General features: G+C 37.0%; 1 protein-coding gene across 3 annotated transcripts; it reads right to left on the bottom strand.

The window, feature by feature from the left end:
* Positions 1–26,515, bottom strand: LOC149788778 (uridylate-specific endoribonuclease B-like). 3 transcript variants are annotated; one of them, XM_089974877.1, is made up of 9 exons: positions 26,381–26,515; positions 24,657–24,805; positions 23,781–23,886; positions 22,469–22,650; positions 21,643–21,816; positions 12,807–12,912; positions 10,536–10,735; positions 9,155–9,384; positions 1–4,006 (listed from the first exon to the last, which is right to left on the bottom strand). In XM_089974877.1, the coding sequence occupies exons 2-9, from the start codon at positions 24,712–24,714 to the stop codon at positions 3,776–3,778; spliced, it is 1,287 nt and encodes a 428-aa protein (XP_089831003.1). In that variant the 5' UTR covers positions 24,715–24,805; positions 26,381–26,515; the 3' UTR covers positions 1–3,775. The 3 variants fall into 3 exon arrangements, with proteins under 3 accessions (XP_089831003.1, XP_089831004.1, XP_089831005.1); XM_089974878.1 differs by lacking the exon at positions 24,657–24,805; XM_089974879.1 differs by lacking the exon at positions 9,155–9,384 and having other exon boundaries at positions 3,783–4,006.
* Positions 26,516–27,866: the final 1,351 nt, after the last annotated feature.

Here is a 27,866-nt window from a genome sequence, read left to right as displayed (position 1 = left end):
TTCAAAGGAAGCATTTATTTCCGGTGATTAATTGCATTTAACATATAACTGTCCTTTTTGCATACCGCCAAAATCTACCGAAAGTATAAATTTAGAAGAGTTATGTCTACTTTCAGTACAAATCAGCAATGTATATTCCTGTTCCAGTTGAGGTCTACGTGTTATACAAATATGCCATGAATAAAGTAAACATTTATGTTACGCGAAATGTTTTTAATTACCAAGAAGGTCACCTTTCACCTTCTATTACATAATACTCAAGTATATTGATCAGCGATATCGTTTACGATATAGCAATATCATATATTGATCAGTTTGTATAGTCTTTTATATAGGCTACTGTAATATCGATTGCTTAGATTTTAAACGTGTATTATATCCCAATTAAAATCCATATCGAGCATGTTCTGAATATGAACCATTAAAATTGTGTGCTGATATGTGCAGATGATATTATTTGAATAATGTTGTAACAGGAAATTAACCTAATTGTCTACATCACCATATGTACTTACTACAACGGTACTACACTATTAGTCCCTTATAAAAATGTGACTAATGTCGCACACGTGTTTATTTACTTTGATTTACTCTTGTTTGCTCGTCTATCAAATTACTGACCTGAGCGGAAAAAAACAACTTTTTATTCTTATTTTGTATATGAGTTGTAATTGCATAATTAAGCTGTTGTCACATGTCGTTACCATTTACTGTGAAAGAACGATCACACGAAGAAATCAAGGATACAATATAATTTTACCTAGCAATATCATTTTACCTAGCAAGATGCAACAGGAAAGAAAGTCACAGGTAGAATATGAATTGAAAGAAATATCAAGAAAACAGAATATCATAAAAACATTACAATCAAATTATTTTTTGATAGAATTAAGCCATAAATAACTGAAGCTAATACGATTCTGTCGTGTTTAGAGACATACAACGTTCAACTGCTATCCTCCAGCAAAAAGAAACAAATGAATCCCTCCAAAGCAAACGTACTTTAGTATCAAATAATTTAACATCTGTCATTTCGGACAAAGGAACAAAATGGTATAAACGTACTTTAGTATCAAATAATTAAACATTTGTCATTTCGGACAAAGGAACAAAATGGTATACGGAGTCAGAAACGACTACTTAGATGATATAGTAATTTTATTAATATTCCTGGCACCTGATATATATATATATAGATATATATATATATATAGATATATATATATATATATATATATATATATATATATATATATATATATATATATATATATACACCCATTATAAAACCATTAAGGATTTGTGACGACCTTTTTTAAACAGGAAATGCCTTTTCCGGAATAGGTCCGACTTCTCCGTGGTACAATGGATTATCTGCATGTCATCTAGGTGCAGTAATAAGATTTGTTTATGCATGTATTTTAAAATGGTACCAAAGAGGGGGTGGGGACGAGTTAAAATGTACGGTTCATCGTTTACAGATCATGACGCACACTAAATCATTGCATTGCATATGTGCAGATGATCAAGACACTTCAATAGACTGTAAAACTCACACGAATATGTGATAAACCTTTTTAAATTTGTTCATTGCCAATCAGCAATTACTTACCAGCTAGGACAGTCTTCAACTTGTATTAATGTGGCTTTCAGGAAAATAATAACAATATGTCTAACCCAAGGTATATCATGTATTGCATTAGTACATGGTGCCTTTAAGGTATGAAAGGTAACTTGTTTGTAGAGAGAACATGCAAAGCAACAGAACTGTTTTACATTTCTTCCCATTTTATTGTTGTTTGCCATACTGGTAAAATAATCAATATTTTAGAAGCATTAATGTGACAAACATGCAGGATACAGATCAGTGAGAGAGGTTTCCATCGCGTGGCAACTTTTGTGCCTAGCTTGAAAAGACCTTGAAAACTTGAGAAAAACTATAATAGTCAGTATTCACATAGTTACCTAACGATACAACCGCTCCGGTGGCCTGGTGGTTAGAGCGTCCGCCTCGGATGCGGGAGGTCGTGGGTTCGATCCTTACAAAAATGGTACTAACAGCTGCCTCGCTTGGCGCTCAGCATCAAAAGGTTAGGACTGGTCGGCCCGGTGTCAGGATCATGTGACTGGGTGGGACATCATGCTACATGTCTGCGGCATGATGCCTCAGTGCTAGACATCACTATAAACTGCCACACTGCAGACATCGTAGCGATATGACTGAAAAATTGTTAAAGCTACGTAAAAATTTCAAATCAAATCACGCTTAACGATACAATTTATGTTAGAAATTGACCAATACAACTGCCAGTTGACGTCGGTGTTTAAAATATGAATACAAACTTTGAAAGTTAGTACTCATAGCATGTTTCCACAATTGGAAGAAAAAACAACAAATATATGATATATCATAAGATAAGCAAAAATTACATCAATTATGCAAAACATCCCTCTTTCAAAACCTGTTTCGAACAGTTAACTTTGTTACGATTAACGACAGAGGTAGAACCATACCGAATGTAACCATAAAGGTAATGTATGTCTTATTACCATGCATAATGATATATGCAAATGTGCTTGACAATTATAGTCTTGACTGCATCAATATATTCTTGAAAGCTCCTTCTTGCAGCATATTTGTTGTCCATTTTATTTTCAACTTACTGCTGGATCTGCATCTATCATGACCATTATACCACACATTTTCTTTGCGTAGAAATCATTATTTGTTCAGTTTATTGTATTTGCAGAACAGAATATGTTATTTATTGTTTAAGACTCTTGGAAGGCATATCATGATTATGTAGACGTCTGTAGTATAGCATGCGGAACACTTCTGGGACAAATTATAACTATGTAGGCCATATGTTTAACATTGGGGATGATGATAGATGCGTGTATTACAGGCAAGTATAATAATTTCCAAACTGAATGGATGACAATTGTATTAAATTGCATCAAGGTATTAAGTACACAAATTGTATTAAAATTATCAACCATCGAACGTATTCCTTCTGCATTACAATCCTCACGTGCTGTCGAAAATGGCCTCCATACATGAAACATGCATGCATAAATATGGGGTTCGGTAGAATACACTTTTTTGCTTTATGAACTTCCATATGTTCGTCAGAGCGGTTGAATGATATTCTTATGTGGGCATTAAAAGGCAATGCTCTCATTTTTATTAATTTTAATTCTCTGCATTCTACATGCAATCTTTAAATTCAAATATATCAAATGTGGAGAACACTGGAATGTGGAGGGATACGGGATGTTTTCCGGTCCTCCTCACCACCTAAAATGAATGCAACACATTCAAAAAAGGTTTATTATAGTAAGTATTCTTCACATTTATAGAGTTGACATTATAATTTTGAAATGCTGAAGTCGCCAGAGCTTCGGACATGTTCCCATTAGAATCTAGTAACACATACCCATCTATCATTTATATACACCTAACCTAATCAATGCTACATGAAATGTAGGTACCCGATCCACAAGATATATGCCCGACACATCTAGCTATTCATTCCGTTTTTCAACTTTTGTATGACGTTACATTGTAGATTTAAGCATGTTGATTTAACAGATCATGGTATGTTGATATTATCTATCGATGAACTAGATGAAAATGTAGTCACATATTGCAATAATAAGATTTACGATGATGTAATTTCCATTACAATGATGGAAACATTAAAGACGTTCGCTTTTAATGTGTATGTTAATTCCAGTTAATAATTGACTTTATTTTGTTTCCTTTGTTACTTCTTTATAGCAAAGGGTATGCTGTGGCAACCTGATACCCAGGCTTGTGGGTAACATCCCACGTCTGCAGGAGCACCTTATGTTTATTGATCTTAAATTTACATTGACTATTGGGATGAACCAAACTACATATGGTATAAACGGCCAGGTCGAACTCAGGACTCGTGCCCAAGAAGAAAGATGTCTTGATTTTTATACGTCCGTGCCATGCGAATGCTAATGCGATCACAGCGGGCTGAAATAAAGGTGTTATGTTAATTTAGAAAGCATTCAGCAAGACAAAGTTTAAAAGATTTCTTCTCAATAAAAGATTTATCGTAATGCAATTATTTCATTTCGAGTAAGGGTATTATGTTATTCATAGACATGATGAAGAATAGACTAAATAAATTATCACTGTTTAGTAATTGTCCCTCCGTTTAGGCGACAGTCTTGAATTTCCTTTACGTGTTAATATCGGGCTGTCTATATTTCACAATTAAAAAATGTATCATATTAATAATAATAATAATAATAATAATGACTTTGTATAGCGCTTAATGTTTTAAAGCTCTAAGCGCTTTACAACGTTAGACAACACCTATAAGATAAGAAACATAATAATATTATTACAAAAACAAACAAGATGAAATTAGGAAAACATGAAACAATAAAAAAACATGCTGAGAATAGTTAAGGCAGGAAACATTCGGTCTTTAAGTTTGTTCTTGCAGTCGAAATAAGTGAGTTTTGAGAACCTTCTTGAATGTGGTCCCTGTGTCTTTGTGTCTAAGTTCAGTGGGCAATTGATTCCACGTTGCTGGGCCCTGGTATGAAAAAGAACGCTGTCCATATGACTTTGTGTTCATAGTGGAAATAATGAGTATACAATTGTCAGAAGAGGGGCGTAAGTATCTTGCTGGTGTGTACACATGGGTGAGGTCGGACAGGCATGTTAGACTGGAGTCCGACAGTGAAATGTAGCACAGACAACACATTTTGTGTTTAATTCTGGATCAAATGGATAGCCAGTGTATGGTACAGAGCAGCTGGGAGGTGTGCTCTGATCATGGTACTCTAAGTATGATCCGAACAGCTGTGTTTTGAACTTCTTGAAGCTTCTGGAGTAGATATTGAGATGAACTAGACATAACTGAGTTGCAATAGTCCAGTCTTGAAAGTACTAATGAATACACAAGTGTTTTAGTGGCATCAACTGAAAGATATTTGCGAATTGAGCTGATGCGTCTCAGTTCAAGATATGCAGCCTTGCATCTGTTCATAACATGTTGGTGCAATGTGATAGTACAGTCCAAAGAAATACCTAGGTTTCGTACTGATTGTGTAAATTTAATGTTGGCGTTGCTGATATTTATTGTTTAAGGTAAAGGATGTCAATTAGAAAGTCTTTATGTTGTAATCGGAATGACCTCAGTTTTATCATCATTCATCTGCAACTTGTTACAAGTCATCCATGATTTCACATCAAAAATGCACCTCTCTACACCTTGGATGGTAGCATCAACTTCAGCTGGGTGGCTTGATTTGTATAGTTGAGTTTTATCAACGTACAATTGGTGAGACACTCCATGATGATCTATGACACTTGAGAGCGACTGAGTGTACAGAATGAAGAGAACAGGTCCAATAACAGACAACTGTGGAACACCACAACATAGATCGACTGGGCTGGAGTGTATTCCATTTGCAGATACAATTTGTGACCTGTTGACCAAGTAGGACTTGAACCACAGTAAGGCTGTATCATGAATGCCAAATACATGCTGGAGATGGTGAAGTAATATAGCATGGTCTATTGTGTCAAATGCTGCAGACAAATCAAGGAGGGTGAGGACTATAATATTTCCGCTATACAACGCAGAGAGAATGTCATTAACTACTTTTAGAAGAGTAGTTTCAGTACCGTGGCAAGGGCGATATGCAGATTGTACATTGCTAAAAACACTTTTAGGATTTGAGAAATGAATGGAAGATTAGAAACTGGGCGATAGTTCTTTAAATCGTTATGGTCTAGTGTTGGTTTCTTCAGCAGATCCTTTACAATGGCAGTTTTGAAAAATGATGGGAATTCCCCTGATGAGAGAGAGGTATTAATGACATCAGTTAGTGAAGGCAATACTGGATCCAAGCACTCAAGCAGCTGTGATGTTGGAATTGGATCAAGTTCACATGACTTTGGTGTACTCTTCATCACGATTGTATATACGAAATCCATAGCGACATGTTCAAATGTTGCTAATAGTGTCCGCTCAAATTATGTATCCCAACGGTACGGTGACGACGAGTCAATTGAAATTGTGGTGTCAAGCTTATCTCTGATGGTTTGTACTTTGTCACGGAAGAAATTTGCAACATGTCCAGCAGGTCGGCTGGAGAGAATGTAGTTGGAAGTGTTGTTGATTTGTTCCTTGACATTAACTTGTTAGTAATCTCGAAGAGATCTTTGCAGCTGTAACTTGCCATGATCTTAGTAGTGTAGTGGGCTGATTTCGCTGCATGGACTATATTTCTGACATTCTTCTTGGCGGCTTCATATATTTGCTTATGAATAGTGAGTCTGGTGGAAATCCAGAGCCTCTCAGCTTTACGGCGGTCTCTTTTAGTAGTGCGAAGCTGGTCCCTAACACTGCTATACCATGGAAAAACTTTTTAATTGATACTCTGCACTTGGTAACTGGGGAATGTTTGTCAAGTAATGAACGCAGACAGTTATCGAGTTGTTCTGCGGTATGAGGTAAGCAAGTTGTTAGGTTAGCTTGGATGTCTTGCATTAGTTTGGTTCTATTTGTCATACGGAGGTTTCTCTTAGTAACAGATAAAGGTGGAGGGTTAGGGATTGATACGTCAAGATGGCATACAATGCAGTGATTATCTGATGCAAGGTCATGGGATACCAGGGAGAACCGTAGAATGTTATCATCAGGTCTATGAAGAATCTAGTCTCAAATGTGACCATGTTTATTGGTGGGTTGGTTAACTGACTGTTTGAGGTTGAAAACATTAATGGAATCTACGAGTTTTGATGTATTTGAGTTTCCGGAACAGTGAAAATGAAAGTTGAAATCTCCAAGAATAATCAGGTTGCCACCTATCGAATTTCTAAAGTCCAGGAGATTCGGAAACTGCTCCAAGAAGACAGAGTCAGCCAGCATGTTTTTCCAATAGGAGGAGGGCGGTATATGCAGAAAAAATGGACTGACTTTCGCTCCAGTGTGAGTGTGGTTTGGGCTAGTTCAATCGATTTGTGGTCGAAACTGAATGTTGTGGTATAGCTAAGATGTTTTATCATGGAGTTCTTTGTGATGAGAGCAATTCCACTTCCGCGAGAATTATATAGGAACGACTTGATGGAGTAACCAGTGGGTGTTAGATAAGCACACTTGGGCTCATCGCCTGATGTTTTAAGCCATGTTTCTGTCACGAAAAAATGTCAACATTTTGGTCATTGATAAAATTAACTATTCCTGTGCGATTTTCCGGTGGTCCTACTGATTGGCCATTGAATAATGCAATGCGCAGAGGTATATCTTGGATAGTTGACACAAAGCTTGACGTATTAATTGGGATTTGAATTAGGTTATCTAAATTAACGGTCGAAACATTTGTAAATGGTTGTGCAGAAATAAGGGAGGTAACTGGAAATATTCTACCTGTTCTACGCCGGCCAGCTTTGAAACAACGTTTCTTTCTTCGCTTCTGTTTACATTTAGGTAATGATGAATGTAGTTCCAGTTCGTTTATTCTATAGCACAATGTAGTGTGGTGAGCCGAGGAATGAACATTTAAAGCAATTAATGAGGGTCCTTCGTAGCATAAACGGGTTGACTGGCGAGTATCACGTGATGGCGGTTTCTTCAAAAACAGTGGAGCAATACAGCTGTGACAAAGTCTAATTATTCTCGCTTCAAAAAAAAGGAGATGAAGAAACACATACGAATTTAACAGCCTATACATAATGAACGCAAAATCCAAGATGAAAACAGGCAACAACCACAAACATCAATCATGAAAACGGCACTAAATAACGGAACAGCTGCTTCAAGACGGTTTAGCGATAGCGGCCATCTTGTCTTATGTATCATAAATGTTTTCCTTTCAAGGAAGGAATATAAGTGAGTAGATTAAGACACGATTTCGCATGTGAAAAATGTTTTTAAGATATACTTGTATGTATGAATATATATATATATATATATATATATATATATATATATATATATATATATTTATATATATATAGAAAGAGAGATAGATAGATAGACAGAGAGACAGTCTACTCTCTCTCTCTCTCTCTCTCTCTCTCTCTCTCTCTATATATATATATATATATATATGTGTGTGTGTGTGTGTGTGTGTGTGTGTGTGTGTGTGTGTGTGTCCTTAACAGAACACCGATAGTTAATTATGGATGATTCGTGAGTTTGGTACCATGTGAAAGTAAGTGATATATGGATGGGTTTGTGCACTTTGTTTATAATAATTCCAAATCCTTCACTTTTTCAATATTGACGTAGGTTGTCATGTATTATTAGTATTATTCCTCTTTTTGTTGAGTTCTAAAAGTTGCAATATGAGTTCTTGGAAACAATCGTCTCAGCAGAAAATAGATGGACGTTTCTGCTGATGGACGTGGCAATGAAAACAATATAGATTATATTTCAAACAATTTGACTTCTTATTTTTCTCACAGTTTGTTGCAATAATACGGTTGTTGTTTCGAGCTGTTAATTAAACTTAATAGCAGCATTTTATCAGAATTACAATACTACGCAAGATCAGACTATGTATGTTTACTGATTAGTTTTGAATTGGTGCTTCATCAACACCCGAACGGCAACTTAGTTTCGGGACATTGGGTGTAAACTATTTTGGACTGGAATGTTGCATGGGACCCAACCCAGTATGGTCTGGTAAGAATTCAAACATGCCAAACAATAGTTACGATATCTGCACGAAAAGCAAGAATCCAATCAAACTTTTAGAACTTCTTTACTCTCGAGATAATCTTCACGAAATTTGTTCTTTTACGGTGTTCTGTGTTGCCATTGTATGTCGAAACAACTGTTGATCACTGTCAGGAAACTTTAAATGTATAATCTATTTTCTTGAATATATGCAGGCGTTAAATTCGTACTTTGTCTTTCGAGTATTTGTATCCAATTTTATTTTTCCTTGTTTCTCTTAGATAATGTATTAAGTTTAACATGATTCGTTGTAGTTCTGCATTTGACAACCATTATAAGCAGATCCAGAAACCAGCAAGTTTTTCAAAAGCAAACCTAAGTCTAACTTCCCACATGAGTTCTTTATCACAGAGAGAAGTGCCTTATAACGTTGAAAATCTAAACACGTGTTAGATTGTATAGCTGAAATGAGAACAAACCTCTTTTCTGGTGATAAATTTCTGATAAAGCAGATTTCCATTTTTTTCCTCTAAGTAGAACTGAATCCAGTTATGGAATCCTAAAACAGAATTGGTTCCTTTGAGTTCCCCAACCATTACATGTTCAAAGCCACTACTGTCCGACAAACCATGCCGCGAACGAGAGTAAATGTTAAACCACAATTCCATCATGGTCTCGCGGAATTTGGAACTACTGTCTGGAATATATCCTGGAATGTATATTTAAACAATACGTTTCCGTTGAGACAGCTATAGAAGTTCATGGTATATTTCTGCATTGTTTCAAACATATTTGTACCAGTAGAAAAGCAAATGAGGAAAAACGAAATAGTAAAAGAAAATATCGGAAACCAAACGTGTGTCATTTTATACCACTAAGTGGGTGGTGCCACGCAAATACTGTAATGATATAACCTTTGTTAAAGTTCGCTATTGATTAAATTACCAAACAAGTTTTTAATGGAAGCAACAAAGAGACGTTTATTTATTGATATGACTGAAAGACAAACAAGCGATCATCTTAAATGTTAATATATCGTATAGGCATTGGAAAAGGTAAGGTGGTAGAGAAATATGAAAATTTGAAATATTCCATATAAGTATTTTAACGGCAATGATTGATTAAATACTCTACATAAGCCAAACAAAAGTGACAGTTACTGAACATTTCATTCGACTTAAAGAAACAGTAGACTTCTGCTTGATAAAGATAACGGATAACTTAGCTTATTAAAATTGGGAACACATTTTTTCAAACTTTGAAATACTTTCAACAATAAAATAATATTCAAAGCTAAATGAAACTATCCCTTTTTGATGGAAGAGAGCGTAGGTAAAAAATATCATACAGCTTACTTTGTATGTTATCCCGACTTTTGGTTTGCATGTATGCTTTCCGTTATTATGTATGTCCCTAAATAATGTTTATTTCTTCCTCAATTTTCAAAGGGACCTGGCAAAATTGTTATTATTTATAAATGTCAAATGTTATCATTCATCAATGCCATCTAGGTATTGAACAATAGAAGATTCGGAAGAGTTTAGTTGAATCCTTCATCTACTTAGAAAATAATTGTTATATGAAGCAGATCCCTTTATCTGATGAGCAAACACGCTTTTTCTAAACTAGATCAGCTTTGAAGAAACAAACATATTATCCGAGCCACCCCCACCCCCATCTGGATACGGGAATCATACTATCTGACTCCCCGTCTGTTCGATATTGATTATAGTTATTTTCCATTATTCCTTTCCTAACTTGTCAATAAATTAATCAATTTACTTTTGTAACTATGTTAATAGAAATAGATTCCTGAATTGGCCTAATACCACTACAAGCCATTAATTAAATATTAGTTACCGTTGCTTGTCAGAAAGGTATATGTTTTAGACATAACTGACGTGGCGAGAAGGGCATTCACGAAAGCGTCAACCTCTGCCTTCTCTGCTATAGTCAGCTCCTCTGCTTGACCCACCACCCTGTTGTAGTTATCAAGCAAGCGCAAGAAGCCTTGGTATGTTGGCTTGTTCAACGTCGTTTCGTTTAAATATGTAAATAGTCTGCAAAGGACACAGTCTTTATATTACTTTCCATTTACATCACTGTTAAGTCAAATTTGATAGTTTGTTATTAGGAATAAAGATTTGTGATTTACTTTACTGCACAGCTTTAAATAACGGCATCGTTGAAACTTTCGCTACCAGAAACGGATATGTGCACATTAACACAAACAGCAACTTAACGAAGTTAAAGACTAGCAATTCATACCAACCTTAAGATGTAACAACAGCTAACAACTTGTTAGTCATGCCCATCTTAACATTAAACAACAATTCACTACTAGCGCTTCATATCTTAAGACGTAGCAAGAGTTAATGACACGCGATTCATATTCTCTGATGACATAAATCTTGTTGAACAGAAGTATTTGTAGGCACTTACAAACACTCATCCTATCATATTACTTCTCCATTAATTGAATTTTCCATTATATGCCTTACGGTGGAGAAAATAAATTAGAATCGTCTGTAAAATGGCATGTATATGGGCATATAATTAATTCATTTCCTATGAACCTTAATGTTTATATTTTCAAAAGCCCATTCTCTTATACTCTCTTGTTAAGACGTGTAAATGATGGTTACGTCAAAATAAATTGGTTGTTCAATATACGTTTATAGAGCGATGATATGATATGCTTCCTCGGCTTAGTTTGTTAAATAAAATTCTAGATGATTATCACAGGATCACATGTTTAGAGTCCTATATTATTTGTGCGGTAAAATCTGGAGAATTAAGAGTGTATTTAATGTACCCACAATTACATTTCCTGTAACAAATTAAGTTATTTCTGTTAAAAATTAATGCAATAGGTTGTTGACTAAAACCATAACCTAAAATTACAAGATTATATTACATAATATTGATTCACAGTCTAAAGCCCTTTTCCACTACACTTCATGCACGAGTACACTTATCTCAGAAGTAGTGTTCCGATGATATCGATTACACCATAATATACTTTTCGTCTAACGCTTATTGATATACACTTAAAGGTATGTTGGTCACTATGTACATATGCAGTGTGTATCCTAAACGCAATTAATTTCGGCCTGCAACACTATCTAGACAAAGGAGTATAACTTGAAACTGTTATATGACCTCCTAATTGGTGTTAAAAACATACAATGTTGAGTTTTGACATTATTACTTAATTTTATTTGCTGTACTTGTATAAAATCGATATTATTTATCCTTTATCCATTTAGAAACATTTCTAGTAAATGTTCTTATGAAAGATGCGCGTTCACCTTGATTATGATAGAAAACGGAGATAATCTTGTATCCCATTCTTCGTTATTCAAACACTTCAATTGTCACTAGCTTTGATAAGCCGTGTTGTCCATACTGGCGTTAGTAGAGTTTAGTGTTACATATTGTATCAGTTAGCAATGGAACATGTTTCCTTCGCACAGAACACAATAGAGGTTTACCATGACCCAAATCCATACAAAATTGATATAATGTATGCAAAGCGTGAAATAGCTGAATCAATACAATAGATTTGATAAATTAATCGTTGACGTGCAGGAGCAAGTTGATGAATTTTACAAATAGTGGTCAGGTGGTCTCTCTTAGTGGTCAGGTTTAATTGTGGTAGATGAATCCGGTCTGACAAAAAAGACTAATAATGGAATTTTGTAATAAACGTTTCTGCAATATCCGTTGTTTTCGTTCATGACCGTTAGCATTTGCAATCTTTAGTACCACTTGTCTCATCCAGAGTAACTAAACATTGATACTTTAAGTGAAATTGTCGAAAACATTAGACAATTTACTCCTAAACATTAAAATGCACACAAAATGACTTAAAAAATTAGTCAGATAAGAATAAGCATATTTGTGTATGTTTTTACAATTTGGTTCAACTGTTGCTATTGTGCACAGATAACTAATTCAATTTGTATAAAGCAATGCAAAATGTAAATGTTCGTCCCAACTGGTCTATCCTTTTGCTATTTTCTAATCTACCGAAAGAGCAACATATATGTGTACAGTATTCATTGTGCGGTTGAAGTATAATTGGATGTCTTAAAATAGTCATACAGTATTGCACATGTAATACATCACCTGCTGCCTGTGGAATTAATGGTGTAATCCGAATCACGTAGACGACTGGCATCACTGTTCCATAGATCCTGCATCACTTCACTCAGGGGATCCACGATTGTTTCATCTTTATAGACGACGAAGTTTATAAAGCATGCAATATAAAAAAAAAATTGTTTTTCTCTGCGTTATTATCCTATATCTCGTTGGAGAGGTATATCTTGCACTAAACGAACGCATAAATCCCCTCTTGTGTGTAACGTGGACGTAGATTATTTAGTTAGCCATCCTTTACATTCAATGTATTAACTTTTCTTTCATTGTGTCTATACTATTAATACATCTGATTCTCATTCAGATACCAAACTTTAATTTTTCTTATTTTACTATACTTCAGTCCGATGAATGTCGTTCCTGCCGACGTTTCAGCTGCAGCCGATTTCTATTTAATTGTAACAACCTTTGAAAATGCTGACACGATGATATCAGTAACGTTTCTTTTGGTTTCAATCTAAACAAAATAAAATTGTTCACTCGATGATAATATTAAACTACTCTTTTGCACAATATGTTTCTTTTTGTATCATCGACTGAGCATTTGTTGCGTATCAGTAATTAAATATAAAATATGCCAGCTACACAAAATCTGAAAATAACGGTCTCGACTAGTCTTAAAAAATCTCGAAATTCCTCAAAGAGGCCCTTAATCCTGGGAAATTTGCAAGTATATCGATTATGACCTAAATAATTGTTCAATAATTGAAAGAAACCTTAAGTCTGAACAATGACTGTCAGTGTACTGACTCTCAGTCGAAAAAAGATGCGATGTGGACAATCAGCTGCTTGGCTTAAAAGGCTGAATGAACTTGATAATTAAAATAATAAAGCTTATTTCTGTAACATAATTATTTTTATATCAAATACAACTAAAAGCCGTTGGAACAATTATATATCGATGTTATTGAGACGAGTACATTTTTTCGATTAAACAACCCGCTAGAGTCAGTTTCTAAGGACTCTTAATTCGATTTGTTCTAAATATTCAATATATGTGCTTATCTCGTTATGATCCCTTTCAATCATTGCATCTTTAATTCAATGTAATTTGTGTTTGTATTCCTAATGCATACTATTAGGTAGTTGTATTTGGTGTACTAAGTAATGAACAAACATATCCATCATTGTCAGTCATCACCTGGTTGAATGAAGCCTTCTCTTGAGTTCAGATTGGTAATGACAGATGTTACTATTGCATGCTTTGAAAATGCTTGTTTGATCAATCGTTCCCTAATAGCTTTGAATGAAGTAACGAACACGCCGCACTCAAACCAACAATAGCTCATCGAGCAAATTCACTTATACTGATTGATATTACAAAATCAAACTGCACAAATCACGTTTTCAAAACTGCCTAAGTACAAGTTTAAACTTTTTCTCCTGTTATGTATTTACTTAACAGAAATGTAGTATAGTGTTTGATCTCCAGGACCATAACATGTTTTAAACAGTTTGTATGAACAATATTGGGTCTCTACAAGGTCAAGTAACTTGTAATTATTGGGCCCTATAAGGGAAAAATGTAATGATGTTAAAACCCCTTGCAAAAGGAATAGGTTGTGATTTTTCAGTCTTGATTTTAAGCCTATGTTGATATTTCTAGAGCGAACACGAACTGATGTTAGAGAACTACCAGAGTGACCATATGTTTCAAACCTACCATGGTAAACATGTTGTGATGTTTAATCCCTATCAGAGTATTTTACAGGCCGTTTTTTGGGTGGGGAGTGGAGAGTTTGAATACAAAATAACGTTCTCAGCTATGAGAAGAATCACGCACAGTGAAATTAATACGATACGTATTCTCTTTATATGGGACATTAAACACCTGCTTTTTGAATTATAATAATTGTGTATGTATGCATATGAACCTTAACGCTAAATATTGATATGTTATATTTATAGACCGTATTCGGGTATATAGTGTCAATGCTTTAGTTTCCCCACCCGTGTTATTGCCGCTTAGTTGCTTAGCACAAATAGCAAAGAACTATTTGTATATCAATTATTCACAACAGCTGATATTTAATGCATCCAATATGCATCATAATCCATTATAGCCCTTGGATGATTCAAAGAAACATAGCTGACACGTTCGCATAAAATGTCAAACGGCTGTAAAAAGACTAAACAACACTTATAGGTAATGATTATATTAATTCTCCCATGGCAGTACTCAAGACATCAAGAACTATGCTCCTAATTTGGGGGTTGTAAGAACTTTTTGAATAAAAAAAAATACAAAAAGCTCCAACAAAACAAAACAGGAAAATAAACGGAAAAATGGAAAAAATAAAATAAATAACAGCATCTGCGTATTAAGAAACATGTGTCACATTTACAAAATCCCGATATCGATTTCTATAAAAGCAGAAAATATATGTGCTTGATGCAGTTTCATTTTAACTTTTTAACCATCACATATCAATGTTGCCTTTGGCACTCGCTGTTTGATATAAATCTTCAAGACAAATAATGAATGTTACCATTTTACCAACTAAATTTCATCGAAGTTGTGATGTCCATATCAGTGGTAAAGAGTGCCATAGATAGTGATGCATATTGTCATGGCTCAAGGCTAGGTGAATGAATCTCCGTGGTCAATATTTTCCTCAAGGCAATGAGTGCATGTAGGAGCGTCAAACTACCTCCGAAAACACTTTCATAATGTATAATGTATATTTTGGTTGTTAAAGGGAGACAGCTATGGATGGCATGTAATGCCAAAATAGAATTAACCGTCGGTAAATTCTTCCATTATGCAACCTTTATTTTTCAGTTATGCTAAAGATGTCTTTAATTGTTCAACTCATATGAATGGATGCACACGAAACACAATTGTTAGAAGGTATATATATATATATATATATATATATATATATATATATATATATATATATATATATATATATATATACTCCAGCTCTTTGTTGTTGCAACCTGGAACATCGGGACCATGTGTCCTGGATTGACCGCAGACCTACAGCAAATTGACGATGCACAGAAGGCTGCCGTCATTGACAGAGAACTCTTCCAACTGAACATCGACATTGCCTGCCTCCAGGAGACCCTACTGGCTTACAGCGGCACCATCAGGGAAGGCAATTACACGTTCTGTTAGCAGGGGAAGCCCTCGGATGAACCTAGACAGAACGGTGTAGGCTTTGCCGTAAAGAACACGCTAATCGCCTGCTTTGAACTTCCGGCATCCATGAGAGAATCCATGACGTCCGGTTGGCGACATCCTCCTTAGGCCCGGTCAATATCGTCAGAGTGTACGCCCCAACCCTCTGCTTCACCCACGAGGAGAAAGACAAGTTTTACGAGGCTCTGGATCAGGCAATATTCAGTTTCCTCAGCAATGAAGGCTTTTACTTACTACGAGACTTCAATGCTAGAGTGGGAGATGACCATGAGGCCTGGTCTACCTGTATCGGCTTTTACGGTCAGCGACTGCCGGAGATGTTCTGCTCCCACAGTCTATGTGTGATCAACACTTTCTTCAAAAGGAACGGAGATCCACCAGGAGTCATGCAGACACCCACGTTCACGCCACTGGCACCAGCTAGACCTCGTCATGACCAGGCGTGCGAAACTGGCCAGTGTCCTCCTCACTTGCAGTTACCACAGTGCTGACTGCAACACGGACCATTCCTTCGTGGCCAGCAAGGTGCTAATATTACCCAAGAAGATGCACCACACCAAGAAAAAGGGTCACCCACGCATCAACACCTGTTATGCAAGCCACCCTGATAAAACACAGCAGTTCATCAGCAAACTGCTTGAAGCCCTCACCAATGTGACACTTGATGACACCATTGATTCCATGTGGTCTCATCTCCGTGACTATGTGTACAATTCAGCACAACATCTTACGGGAAGAGAGAGCGAAAGAATGTTACCTGGTATGAGGAAAACCGGGAGGAGATGGAGCACGTGACTCCGGCGAAGAGGAGAGCCCTCTGGCCTACAAGGCTGTACCTAGCCCCCGAACACTGCAAGCCCTCAGGATTGCAAGGAACAACGCCCAGAAGACCGACCGCCGCTGTGCCAACACCTAATGGCTGAACCTTTGCAACAGTTTACAGACAGATTCTGTCACGGGGGATGCAAGAGGAATGTATGTGGGTATTAAGAAGGCGACGGCCCCCTCCCCCCAGCTACAACACCGCCTCCCTCAAGTCCAAGACGGGCGAAGTCATCACAGACCAGGGGAAACAACTGTAGAGAAGGGTTGAGCACTATCTCGAGCTATATGCAACCCAAAACAACGTCACTGACACTGCCCTGGACGCCATTCCTGACCTGCCTGTCATGGAGAAGCTAGACTCACAACCCACCCTGGAAGAGCTCGGAAAATCCATCGATTGCCTTGCCTGTGTTAAAGCTCCTGGAAGCGACGGCATTCCGCCTGAAGTCCTTCCGAGCGGAAAACCAGCACTGTTCCATCCCCTACAAATACTCCTCTGCCTCTGAAGGAAACAGAGATACATTCAACAGGACATGCGTGACGCCAACATCGTCACTTTAAACACAAAATAAAGGAGACCGTAGCGACTGCAATAACTACCGAGGCATCTCCCTCCTCAGCATCGTCGGAAAGGCTTTCGCCCGTGTTGCCTTGGCGCGTTTGCAGATCCTAGCCTCCAGCGTCTGCCCAGAGTCCCAGTGTAGATTTCGAGCCTGCAGGTCAACTGTAGACATAATCTTCTCACTATGTCAGCAGCAGAAGTGTCGCGATCAGCAGATGTCCCTCTATATTTCATTCATAGACCTGACGAAGGCGTTTGACCTGGTTAGTCGGAGTGTACTCTTCAGACACCTGAAGAAGATCGGCTGCCCCCCCCCCCCACGTCTGCTCATGTCGTTCCACGAGAACATGCACAGCACAGTGAGCTTCAATGGCGCAACATCGAAAGCATTCCCAGTCATCAGTGGAGTCAAACAAGGCGGTCTCCTTGCGCCGACGCTCTTTGCATCTTCTTCTCCATCCTTCTCCAGTACGCCATCAATGTCTTCAGGGAGGGAGTGTACATCCATGCCAGGGCTGACGGCAAGCTCTTCAATATCGCCCGTCTCCGTGCTAAGAGTAAAGTCACAGAGGTACTCATCCGTGAATTGCTCTTCGCTGACGACGCAGCCTTGACATCACACATGGAAGATGGACTTCAGCAGCTGGTATGCCGCCTCTCCCACCCTTGTAAGGAATTTGGACTGACCATCGGTTTGAAGAAAACGAACGTCTTTTGCGCAGGACGCAGACTCTCCTCTCTTTGTCACCATCGACGGGTACAACTTGGAAGTTGTAGAGAACTTAACATACCTCGGGTCCAACATCTCCAGCTCACTCTCCATTGATTCTGAGGTGAACTGCAGGATTGCCAAGGCAGCAGCAGTGATGGCCAGATTTAACCAGAGGGTCTGGAACAACCTCAACCTCACCGAGAAGACCAAACTGCGTGTCTACTAATCCTGCCTGCTCAGCGCACTCCTCTACAGCAGCAAAACATGGATCACCTATGCAAGACACGAGACAAAACTCAACAGCTTCCGCCTGTCTTCGGCGCATTCTGCACATCCAGTGGCAGGACAAAGTACCCAACACAGAGTTTCTACAATGCGCCAACAGGAACAGCATGTTCACTATTCTCAGTGAGAGGCGCGTTCGCTGGCTTGACCATGTCATGAGAATGGACCCAGGCCGCATTCCCAAGGACCTGTTACACGGGAAGTTAGCAGAAGGCGCACGACCGACTGCACGACCACATCTGCGCTACACAAATGTTTCCAAGAATGATATGAAGACGGCAAACATCAATGTCAATGACTGGGAGAGCTGTCCAAACAACCATTCCAGATGGCGTCTAGCTGTCAGGCAGGGAGTTCGAAAAGCAGAGAAAGACAGAAAAATAAAACAAGCTGAACAGAGAGCTAATCAGAAGGATAAAAAATATAGCTTACTCTGGAGCTACACCATCGACTCTCGTAGACGGACGGATGCCAAGCAACCATATATATATATATATATATATATATATATATATATATATATATATAAAATTCCATTTCGTCGGAAAGACGAGCGCATGTGAGTGTTTTGGATTTTCTGCACATCCAGTGGCAGGACAAAGTATATATATATATATATATATATATATATATATATATATATATATATATATATATATATATATATTGATTGATTGATTGATTGGAATAATGTTAAACAATCTCCAATTTGTCTTCTTTCTATGACCGATCCGGTTGTCTAGGTTTTAGACCTTCCGCCTCGGATTACGAAGGTTGAGGTTAAAAAATTCGAAGCCTGGCCAAGTCCTACCAAAGACTTATGAGAATGCTACTAACAGCTGCCTCGCCAGAGGCTCAGCATTAAGTGGTGACTGTTATTACTGGTCGTCATTGTGTCAGAGTAATGTGTCTGGGTTTAGACGTTATGCTACATGTCTGCGGCATGATGCCCCAGTGCTAGACATCACTCTAAATTGCAACATTGCAGACAGCGATATGACTGAAACAATTTGTAAATCTACATTGAAAATCCAAAACAAACGTCTAACTGGAAACGAATGATGTATAATGAAAGGCAACGAAACCTGAAGAGGGTCTTCGTATATCGATCGGCAAAAGAGAAGCTTTTAGAAGAATAGCAGTGATCCATTACCGTGATAATGATTCTTATCAATGATTAACAAACACAATAGTCCTCTCAACACAATATATGTTTTTCAATTCATAGTATTCTGTGTGTATGTCAATGTGTATATCCTTGCCTTTCGCAATTGAATATTAAACCAAACTCAGTGTGATAGTGTGTTATTGGCTTCCTTCATTTACAAAATTCCCTTTTAAATGTTTAGTAAGTGTTGGGTGTTCAGTGGTCAATCACTGATTATTGGACACTAAAACCGCGTGTTGGTTAGATAGTGTGGTATTTTGGATATCAGATAACTTGATATTGACCACTGTACCACATCCTGCAGAAACAGCGAGGCATCGCAGAAGATATTAAATACAATTTCGAAAGACGGAATGATGCTGCGGAAAGCTGATCAACAGCCGAGGCAATAATTTCAAGTCTACGGGATTTACGCTCTTAGCGTCAAAGGTTTCAATTGGATGGCGATGCAAGCTATCAACAATTATCTCAGTTTGTGATATCCAAGTATCAAAAATGGTAGTTGAAACCTAAGGTGTCTAGGCGGTGATTGGACCAAATAACTGTATATAGAGGCAAGTCGTCTATACGTAGAGATGGAAGTAATTGGAAGGCCACCCTATATACTGCCTGAAGAAATTATATTCTCTTGAAAATGTACTTGTAAGTTTTCAGACATTCCTGGAATGGAATGCGATTAAAACATAATCTATTTTATCTTCATTTTGCAAGAGCCATCTCTACGGGTTGGATGATGCTGGCTGGGAACCCAAATTGAAAAGTGGACCCTTAAATCCTCCTCCTCGAGCGGTTAGAGAGAGAACTATGTTTGTTCCAGTAATGAAACAGGACACTTTACTCTCTCTACTAGTCTACCTCTGCGGGAATGGTGACATGGTCATATAGTTGTCCTTTCTCATTCCTGATGGGGTGCCTAGGTGGACTGTATCTGCTCCCCTATTGTTTGCTGGCAATATAAAAGACTAAACATTTACACATCTCTTCCACATTGACGCAAAGGGTGTGAAATCATTGGTCCTATTAGAGAGAAGAAAGGGGCTACCTTGCCGGAGAAAAGTATTCCAACATACCCTTGCAACTTACTAGAAAACAGATAAATGAAATATAGATCTCATTCAGCTCTCTAGCAAAACAAGTACTGCCAAAGCCATATCTCAATACGGATCAAACAGTAGCACTAAAGCGGGGATGGGGAAGTCATCGGCCTGATATACCTCCACAGATCTATAACATGACCTAAATATCAGCGATCGGTGTTCAAAAGCCAGTGACACGTACAGGGTGGTCATTATGTTGACGAGGATCTGATGGAAAGAGTCAAATCAGATTTATTATTATTATTATTGGAGCAAAGAAGCTCCCAATTTTTCTCATATGAGAGGATGCTGTTCGACTTTATCATGAGGTGGGGTGGATGCGAGGCTGGCTATCGTTTGATGTATCTAGCTTGGATGAAACCACAATCTATATCTGAAAGACACTGTCATCGATCCGTCTTGCCGAGTATGACCTTTATGAAACTTGCAAACCAGGATAGTCTTAGACCATACTTTCCCCATAGAGGCTTTATTCTCAGCCACAAGATGTAAAGATCAACACAGTTTATGGGAAGGTTAGGGATCGTCTAACAAAATGTGGCGGAAGAAAGGTATTTTGTGAACCAATTGTGCAACGTGGCAACCTTCATCTGATTATAGACAAAAGATGGGACAGCCGTCTACTCGAGAAACAAAATGGATGCCTGTATGATGGACCTTCATATTCCCTAATGACAACACATCTTGCAATATTATACTCTGAAAGAAAATAACCAACGCAAACGAACATAACATACTGATTTAGAAAGTTATCAACTTAGCACATGTGCAATGAATAGGATATAATTATTACAATTAAGTCATAATAAAAACCTAACATAATGTAATAAATTATAAATAATGTTCAACCACGAAATGTATTGATCAGACAAATATTGCTCGAAATAGATATATAGGTGGAATGCTGAAAATACATATGACAAACCATTAATAATGCAGATATATTTTGAACAACAAAAACGTTATTCTAGCATGCCCAGTATTGAAAACAACATAAAATAATTACCATGAGCATTTAGAACAAATCTTCGCTTGTCGTCTGAAGGTTTTGAACATGCATTCTTATCGCCAATTCTGGATTTCGGTATGTTTGTGGTTTCATATTCACATGTCATCTTGTTATCTTTATGTTTATTCTCCATCGGTTTGTTATTCTTTTTTTTATCGTCACCAGTCATAGCTATAAATACAGTTAAAATGTATGTAATTGAATTAAAGATATTAATGCAGGTTACGGACAACATATCAAAGGTTATAGGCAATATTAGTTGAAATTACAAGCTTTTCATTGTGATTCTACAAGAGACAAAATATCTGTATTAATCATACCAGAACTTATGGTAATACATAAAGTTCTTACCTGCCTAATTTTCAGTTGACAATTTTCAGTCTAGTATGACTTCCAAAAATTCATTAAAATTAAAGGAGTCCAAGCTCCACGTTTTTATTTTTCTCTGTGCAATTCACAAAGTTTCTTGTTAAGGCATTCATTTCTTTTTTGTCTCAACAGCGTGGGAGCTGCAATTGTAATCTAGAATTTGTCTCAGATTTAGCAATATAATTGTTTTGGTTATTTGTAATATCTTTCAGAAAAGAATATGTCACCGAGCAGCAATAACTAGGTTAATGTTGGACAGCATCGATTGGAGGACATTGGAAACTGCCTACAATTGAACAATATTTGTTGAACTTCATAAGACCTATATACGAAAGTATCAGAATTTGAAGTAAGACAACAACAATAACAACAAGAGGCAACCCAAAGTTAAATTTAAGACAAGAATGTTTATTAGTAAGTGAAATGTTTCAAAGGAGTTTTACATTTGACTTACATGCTAATCGTACTTCCCAAAAGCCAGACGATGCTGTTCCATGTTTGTTTTGGGCCACACACTGATACTTTCCCTCTCCATTCGCCAATGTTATACTTTTAATTTTTATGGCACCAGTGTTTGGATTAATGTCATAATGTTCATCGGTGGACAGTACATTTCCATCCTTCTTCCAGATGTACCTATCACAAAAACAGTAAAATTAATCTTATTATATATACACATTTCCATCAGTTGACTGGGTGAGTTGAATATTTTGTTTATTTTATTTGTTTGATATCATGCATAATGATTTTATTTGCTCTTATTTGTTTTACTTTGACGCAGTCGTAGTTCCAGTAATATCCAATAAAACGTAGCGGTGGAACTGAATATCTTTATACGACATTATATTTATCTCTGATATATACATCTACTTCTCCTTGGTTGGTTTTGGTGTTTAATCTGGATTATCTCTATTTATGTAACGGTCACCAAAGCGTCACGTGTTTTGATGTCTTCGCTAATGACACCATTGTTTCCAAGTTTTGGCAAAGAACATATTTGGTATGTATCAGAAGACGATTCCGAGATGTTCCTAAGCCATGGTAAACATAAGCAGTTTTGGAAGCGCTTATAACTCATGTGCCTAATGTACTAGTAGGTAAAAATCTGTATTGTGTACTACTTGTATTTACTAAGAAACATTCATAGACTGCGTATAAATTATGTGATCGTAAGTCCAATCTAGTGTGTTAGTTCTAAAGATGTACATTTTAGGGGGTCTGAACAACTAACTAATTACTGTGATACTTTTATATATCCACATACATCAGTGTGGTACTCATATGGACTTGATATGGTATTAAGGTATTTAGTGGCAAGAAAAAAGTTCACTTAATAATAGCCCCACAAGTACATTAGTGCTGCTGGATCAAAACATTTCAAGTCAAAGCCCGTAGGTACCATCATCGTTTGATGGCAACGTTGTAAACAATCGAAACCCTCAGATCAGGTTAATATGCTGATGAAAATCACAAACTATGAAAGAGGTACTCATTATCCTGATGTATGTTTGTGCACAGCTCAGATAACACTGACAGAGTGTACTGTCACTACTCAAGTCATGCTCAGATAACACTGACAATGTATTGTCACTACTCACGTCATACTCACATAACACTGACAGAGTGTACTGTCACTACTGAAGTCATGTTTGCCTTAAACAAGTATTGTTGTACTTATATATAACTGATAAACTATAGTGTCACGCAATAAATGATGTTGCCCTAGCAATTATTAATGTTCACTGACAGCGTATAGTTGTACATACTTGGGTTTAGGGTCTCCTTTGGCCTTACACCATTCTTCTACACTACTGCCTGGCTTCACAAATATTGCTTTGAAATCAACTGTTGACATCCTAGGAATGGCAGCCTCTATACGAATAAAGAGAATATATAAGTTATAACAAAGGCATATCATCAGAGTGGAAGAATAATTTTCGTAGACAGATCTGCAACACACGAGTATAGTCAGATTCCTGCATGGCATGATCCTATGATTAAGCAACCTTTCTTTTGTCTTATTTTGTTCAGCCATATGCTGAAAGTCATATAAACTGAGGAGAGCTGCCACATTCAGCAATCTTTGTAAAATCCTTTCCCTGTCCCAGTGATATGGAACCTTAACCGTTTTATACCAAATTCAGTACGGTTTATCTTTTATCCTGTTCAGGTAGTAAAAGGTCTTTGTATCTGTAGATGGTGAATAGCGAGATATTAAAAGCCCAAACCAATTGTCTTCTTTCTGCCAGTGACTTCAGCTTTTAACTGCCCCGATCAATGGGCTTTTACTTATTCCTTATGCCCGCCGTTCAGATAGTTTGGTAACCGTAGATAGTGGAAGGCTCGAACTAGGGGGAAACCAAATCTGTATCAGGCAGACTTACGGACGTATGGACATTATAACATAACAGTTTGGGTCTTATAAAAGGCCATGGGAGGTAAGGATTTTGTTGGGAATATTTGATATTCAGATACTCAATTGTCGGCGAATATGGATGGATTCAAGTTGTGTTGGGCATAGTGGGTTTCTGTACGGGCAAACACTCTGAAAAATCCATGTTAAGATAATGAGTATTTAACTGTCACTCTTTGTGGGGAAAATTATATTTCTATTTCTTTTAGCCATGGACTGCTTTAGTTACCTATTGCCGATGCCATCAACAACAGAGCGCACCCAGCAAGAGGGGATATAATTCCCATTCTGTATTCCCCCTCTGTATGGACAAATGACACATGCACTATTCTTTTCTTTTCCTATCTGCCTTTCCTACTTGTACTTGCGATGATTTATCTGGAAAGATGAAGGAAGAAAGATGTTAATCGATCTTCAAGGGTAATGTAAAAAACAATTTGGTAAGTCAATAATAATGATAACACAATAAATCCTAAGTCTTGCTATATCAGATCCTAACCTTCTGAAAAGCAAGAGACACGCGTATATCTGATACAACTCATCCTGCTGATACTGGCGAAGAAATCTGAGTCAAAAGGTTTGTTTATTTTTAGTATCATCAGCCATTCCTGCTTGCCGGTAAAAATTATTTTTCTAGATGATGTTGCCTATAAGATTCATTCTAATTCGCTTTGAAAATGTTGTATTTCTTTTCCTTTTGTTGGGGTCAAAACGAATACTTAGACGACCAGGATAAGTATATTTGACATCCCTTTTATTTTCTAACTGTGGTATATTTAACACTCTAAGACAATCTTGAATAGCACCAACACCATCATAATTTATATTGTGAAAATGCTTTAGCTTCTTTGGGTACGAAATATTCTACTTTTTCAAGGTCAAGTATGACACGGCTTTGGTAAGCTGGCCTGGGAACAAAATATATTGGCTATTTTGTATGACAGGTACATGAACACTCAAAAATCTGCCGATTGTAAGATATGTTTTAATACTGAGATTTAGGTTTAAAAAAGTACGCTTGCAGATGTTTTAATTCAAGAATAAGCTAAGTACATCCTCAAATTTAAACAAGTTTGCACTTTCGTTTTTATTGAACGTTAGACATTACCATCAGAAGAAAATAAATAGTATAATAAACTAAATATGATGGGACAATCAACACGAACCATACTTATTAATAATATATATATGATTCAAGACCCGTTTTTAGAATTGAATTTGACTGCAGTGTAAACCACACCACTCACTCTGCAACAGGTGTAAGCAACCAAACTTTCCCATAGGTTTTGATAAAGGTATGTATCATGCAGATCCGCGTAGAGATCACACTAACATTAGAACATACAAAAATATAAATGTTAACAAGAACTGTTAGGAGCAACTGTCTGCATATAACTAATCGTCATTCGGATCGGTTACAGTCGATACCCAGTCCCTACAATATAGACTTCCAACATGACTCAGCGGTCAGCTGCTGTTCTCATAACCATAAGGATACCTGAGTTAATCCATTTATTTGATTAGTCTTGATTAGCTACCATGTATATGCTTAGGCAATGTAATGTACACTAGTCTATAATAATATTGTCGATTGATGTAGATTCCCTGATTAAAGTTGACTCACTTGCTTTCATGAATGTACATACATTGTCATGTTCTACCTGTACAGGTGCACTACGTTCATAGCGTAAAGTTACTGCACTGTGTGCCCTGGCTATTTACCAAATGTAAAATTTATATCTCAACACAACTCAAAGGATCATTTTTTCATACGAGAGAGTCAAGATTATATTAGGCTAAAAACAACATGAAAACAAACTGTTTCGTTACGACCTTGATATTATCACACACACCTGTAAGTACAATATAGCAAATGTGTTCGAAATTTGAATGAAGAACATTTACAGGTCTACACATGACTGAGTACTAAATGTGATTAATTTTGTAACTCACAATAGAACGCTGTCCACCTCTGTCCAGACTAGTTATGTTTTGGAAAACATTAACATCAATCAGCAGATATGAGAAGTTTCAATTATATAGTTGATCAGCAAGCGTGAACAGTCTCGTATACATGTATATGGTTAAATTAACGGTCTGCAAGGGGAGTTACTCTAAAACTATCATACAAGTTTCGTTATTGATAAAACGTGTTGTTGATAAAAACGTCGTCATTCTTTATTTTATTTTAAGGTAGTACGTATAAAGAATGAACATATCCGCTTTCCGAAATTTGGTAAATGGTTGCACTTACGTTTGGTTTCGGTGAGTACGTAATTACAGCTGGGTGACCATAAAACCAGTGCGGCAATCCGTAAATAGTATCAACTCTTCAAAGAAGTATACACTGCGTTTATGCTAAAAACAAAACACTTAATTTAAAGGTGAAAGCCAAGATCCAATATCATACAGTTCTTTTGTTTCAGTTTTGCTTTAAAGGGCACTTTTACCAAACCATTAGCTTTATGAAACTGTTGTAGAGGAAACAGCAGTGAAATCTCTTTCCGAGGTAACGTATGTCACCAATTGATGACGGCCTGACTGGAATACGAACCCGTTGTTCCATCAACTGACCTTACGCCACTATATTTCCTTTTCTCAGTGAATATGATAGCATTTTGTAGTAATTGCATATATTATTTTTGTTCATTTTTGTGCATGTCTTATATTGCTAATGATGTAGATACGTAAAGAGTTCATGTGCTTTGTTGAAGCTGGACATTCACGCCCACATATATGTGCAGGCATATGTATGTATGTATGTATGTATGTATGTATGTATGCATGCATGCATGCATGCATCTTGCATGCATGTATGTATGTATGTATGTATGTATATATGTATGTATGTATGTATGCGTGTGTGCGTGCGTGCGTGCGTGCGTATGTATGTGTGTGTGTGTATGTGTGTATGTACAGTACACGCGTCGCGTTGTACGAAAAATATAGGCTCCTACTGTAGACTTTATTTCATTAAACGCTTGAATGTCACTGACTGGACATAGTGATCATCGTGGATTGTCCATGTGGCTTTTAATGAATGGGTTATAGTAGGATTTATTGCTCAATTAGAATTCGCTGCAAAATAATTATGTAATCGCGTAATTATATAATTATGCTACATTATGCTAAAAACAAAATTGATTTAAAAATGAAGGCCAAGATCCTGTATCATACAGTTCTTTATTGTAGTTTTGCTTTAAATGGCACTTTTACTAAACCATTTGCTTCATGAAACTTGCCTGTCGACTCAGCAACAGTACGCAGCACAAAATAATCTTTTCACTCATTCCTCTCTCTCTCTCTTTCTCTCTCTGTCTCTCTCTTTCTCTCTCTCTCTCTTTCTTTCTCTTTCTCTTTATCTTTCTCTCTTTCTCTTTCTTTCTCTCTTTCTCTCTTTCTCTCTCTTTCTCTCTTTCTCTCCCACATTCTCTCTCTT

The sequence above is a fragment of the Sinohyriopsis cumingii genome, chromosome 11 (genome assembly GCF_028554795.1).
Source record: "Sinohyriopsis cumingii isolate HCF-2022 chromosome 11, ASM2855479v2, whole genome shotgun sequence".
NCBI lineage: Eukaryota > Metazoa > Mollusca > Bivalvia > Unionida > Unionidae > Sinohyriopsis > Sinohyriopsis cumingii.
The sequence above is the reverse complement of the archived record's forward strand: the minus strand, read 5'-3'. Positions and strand labels throughout refer to the sequence as shown.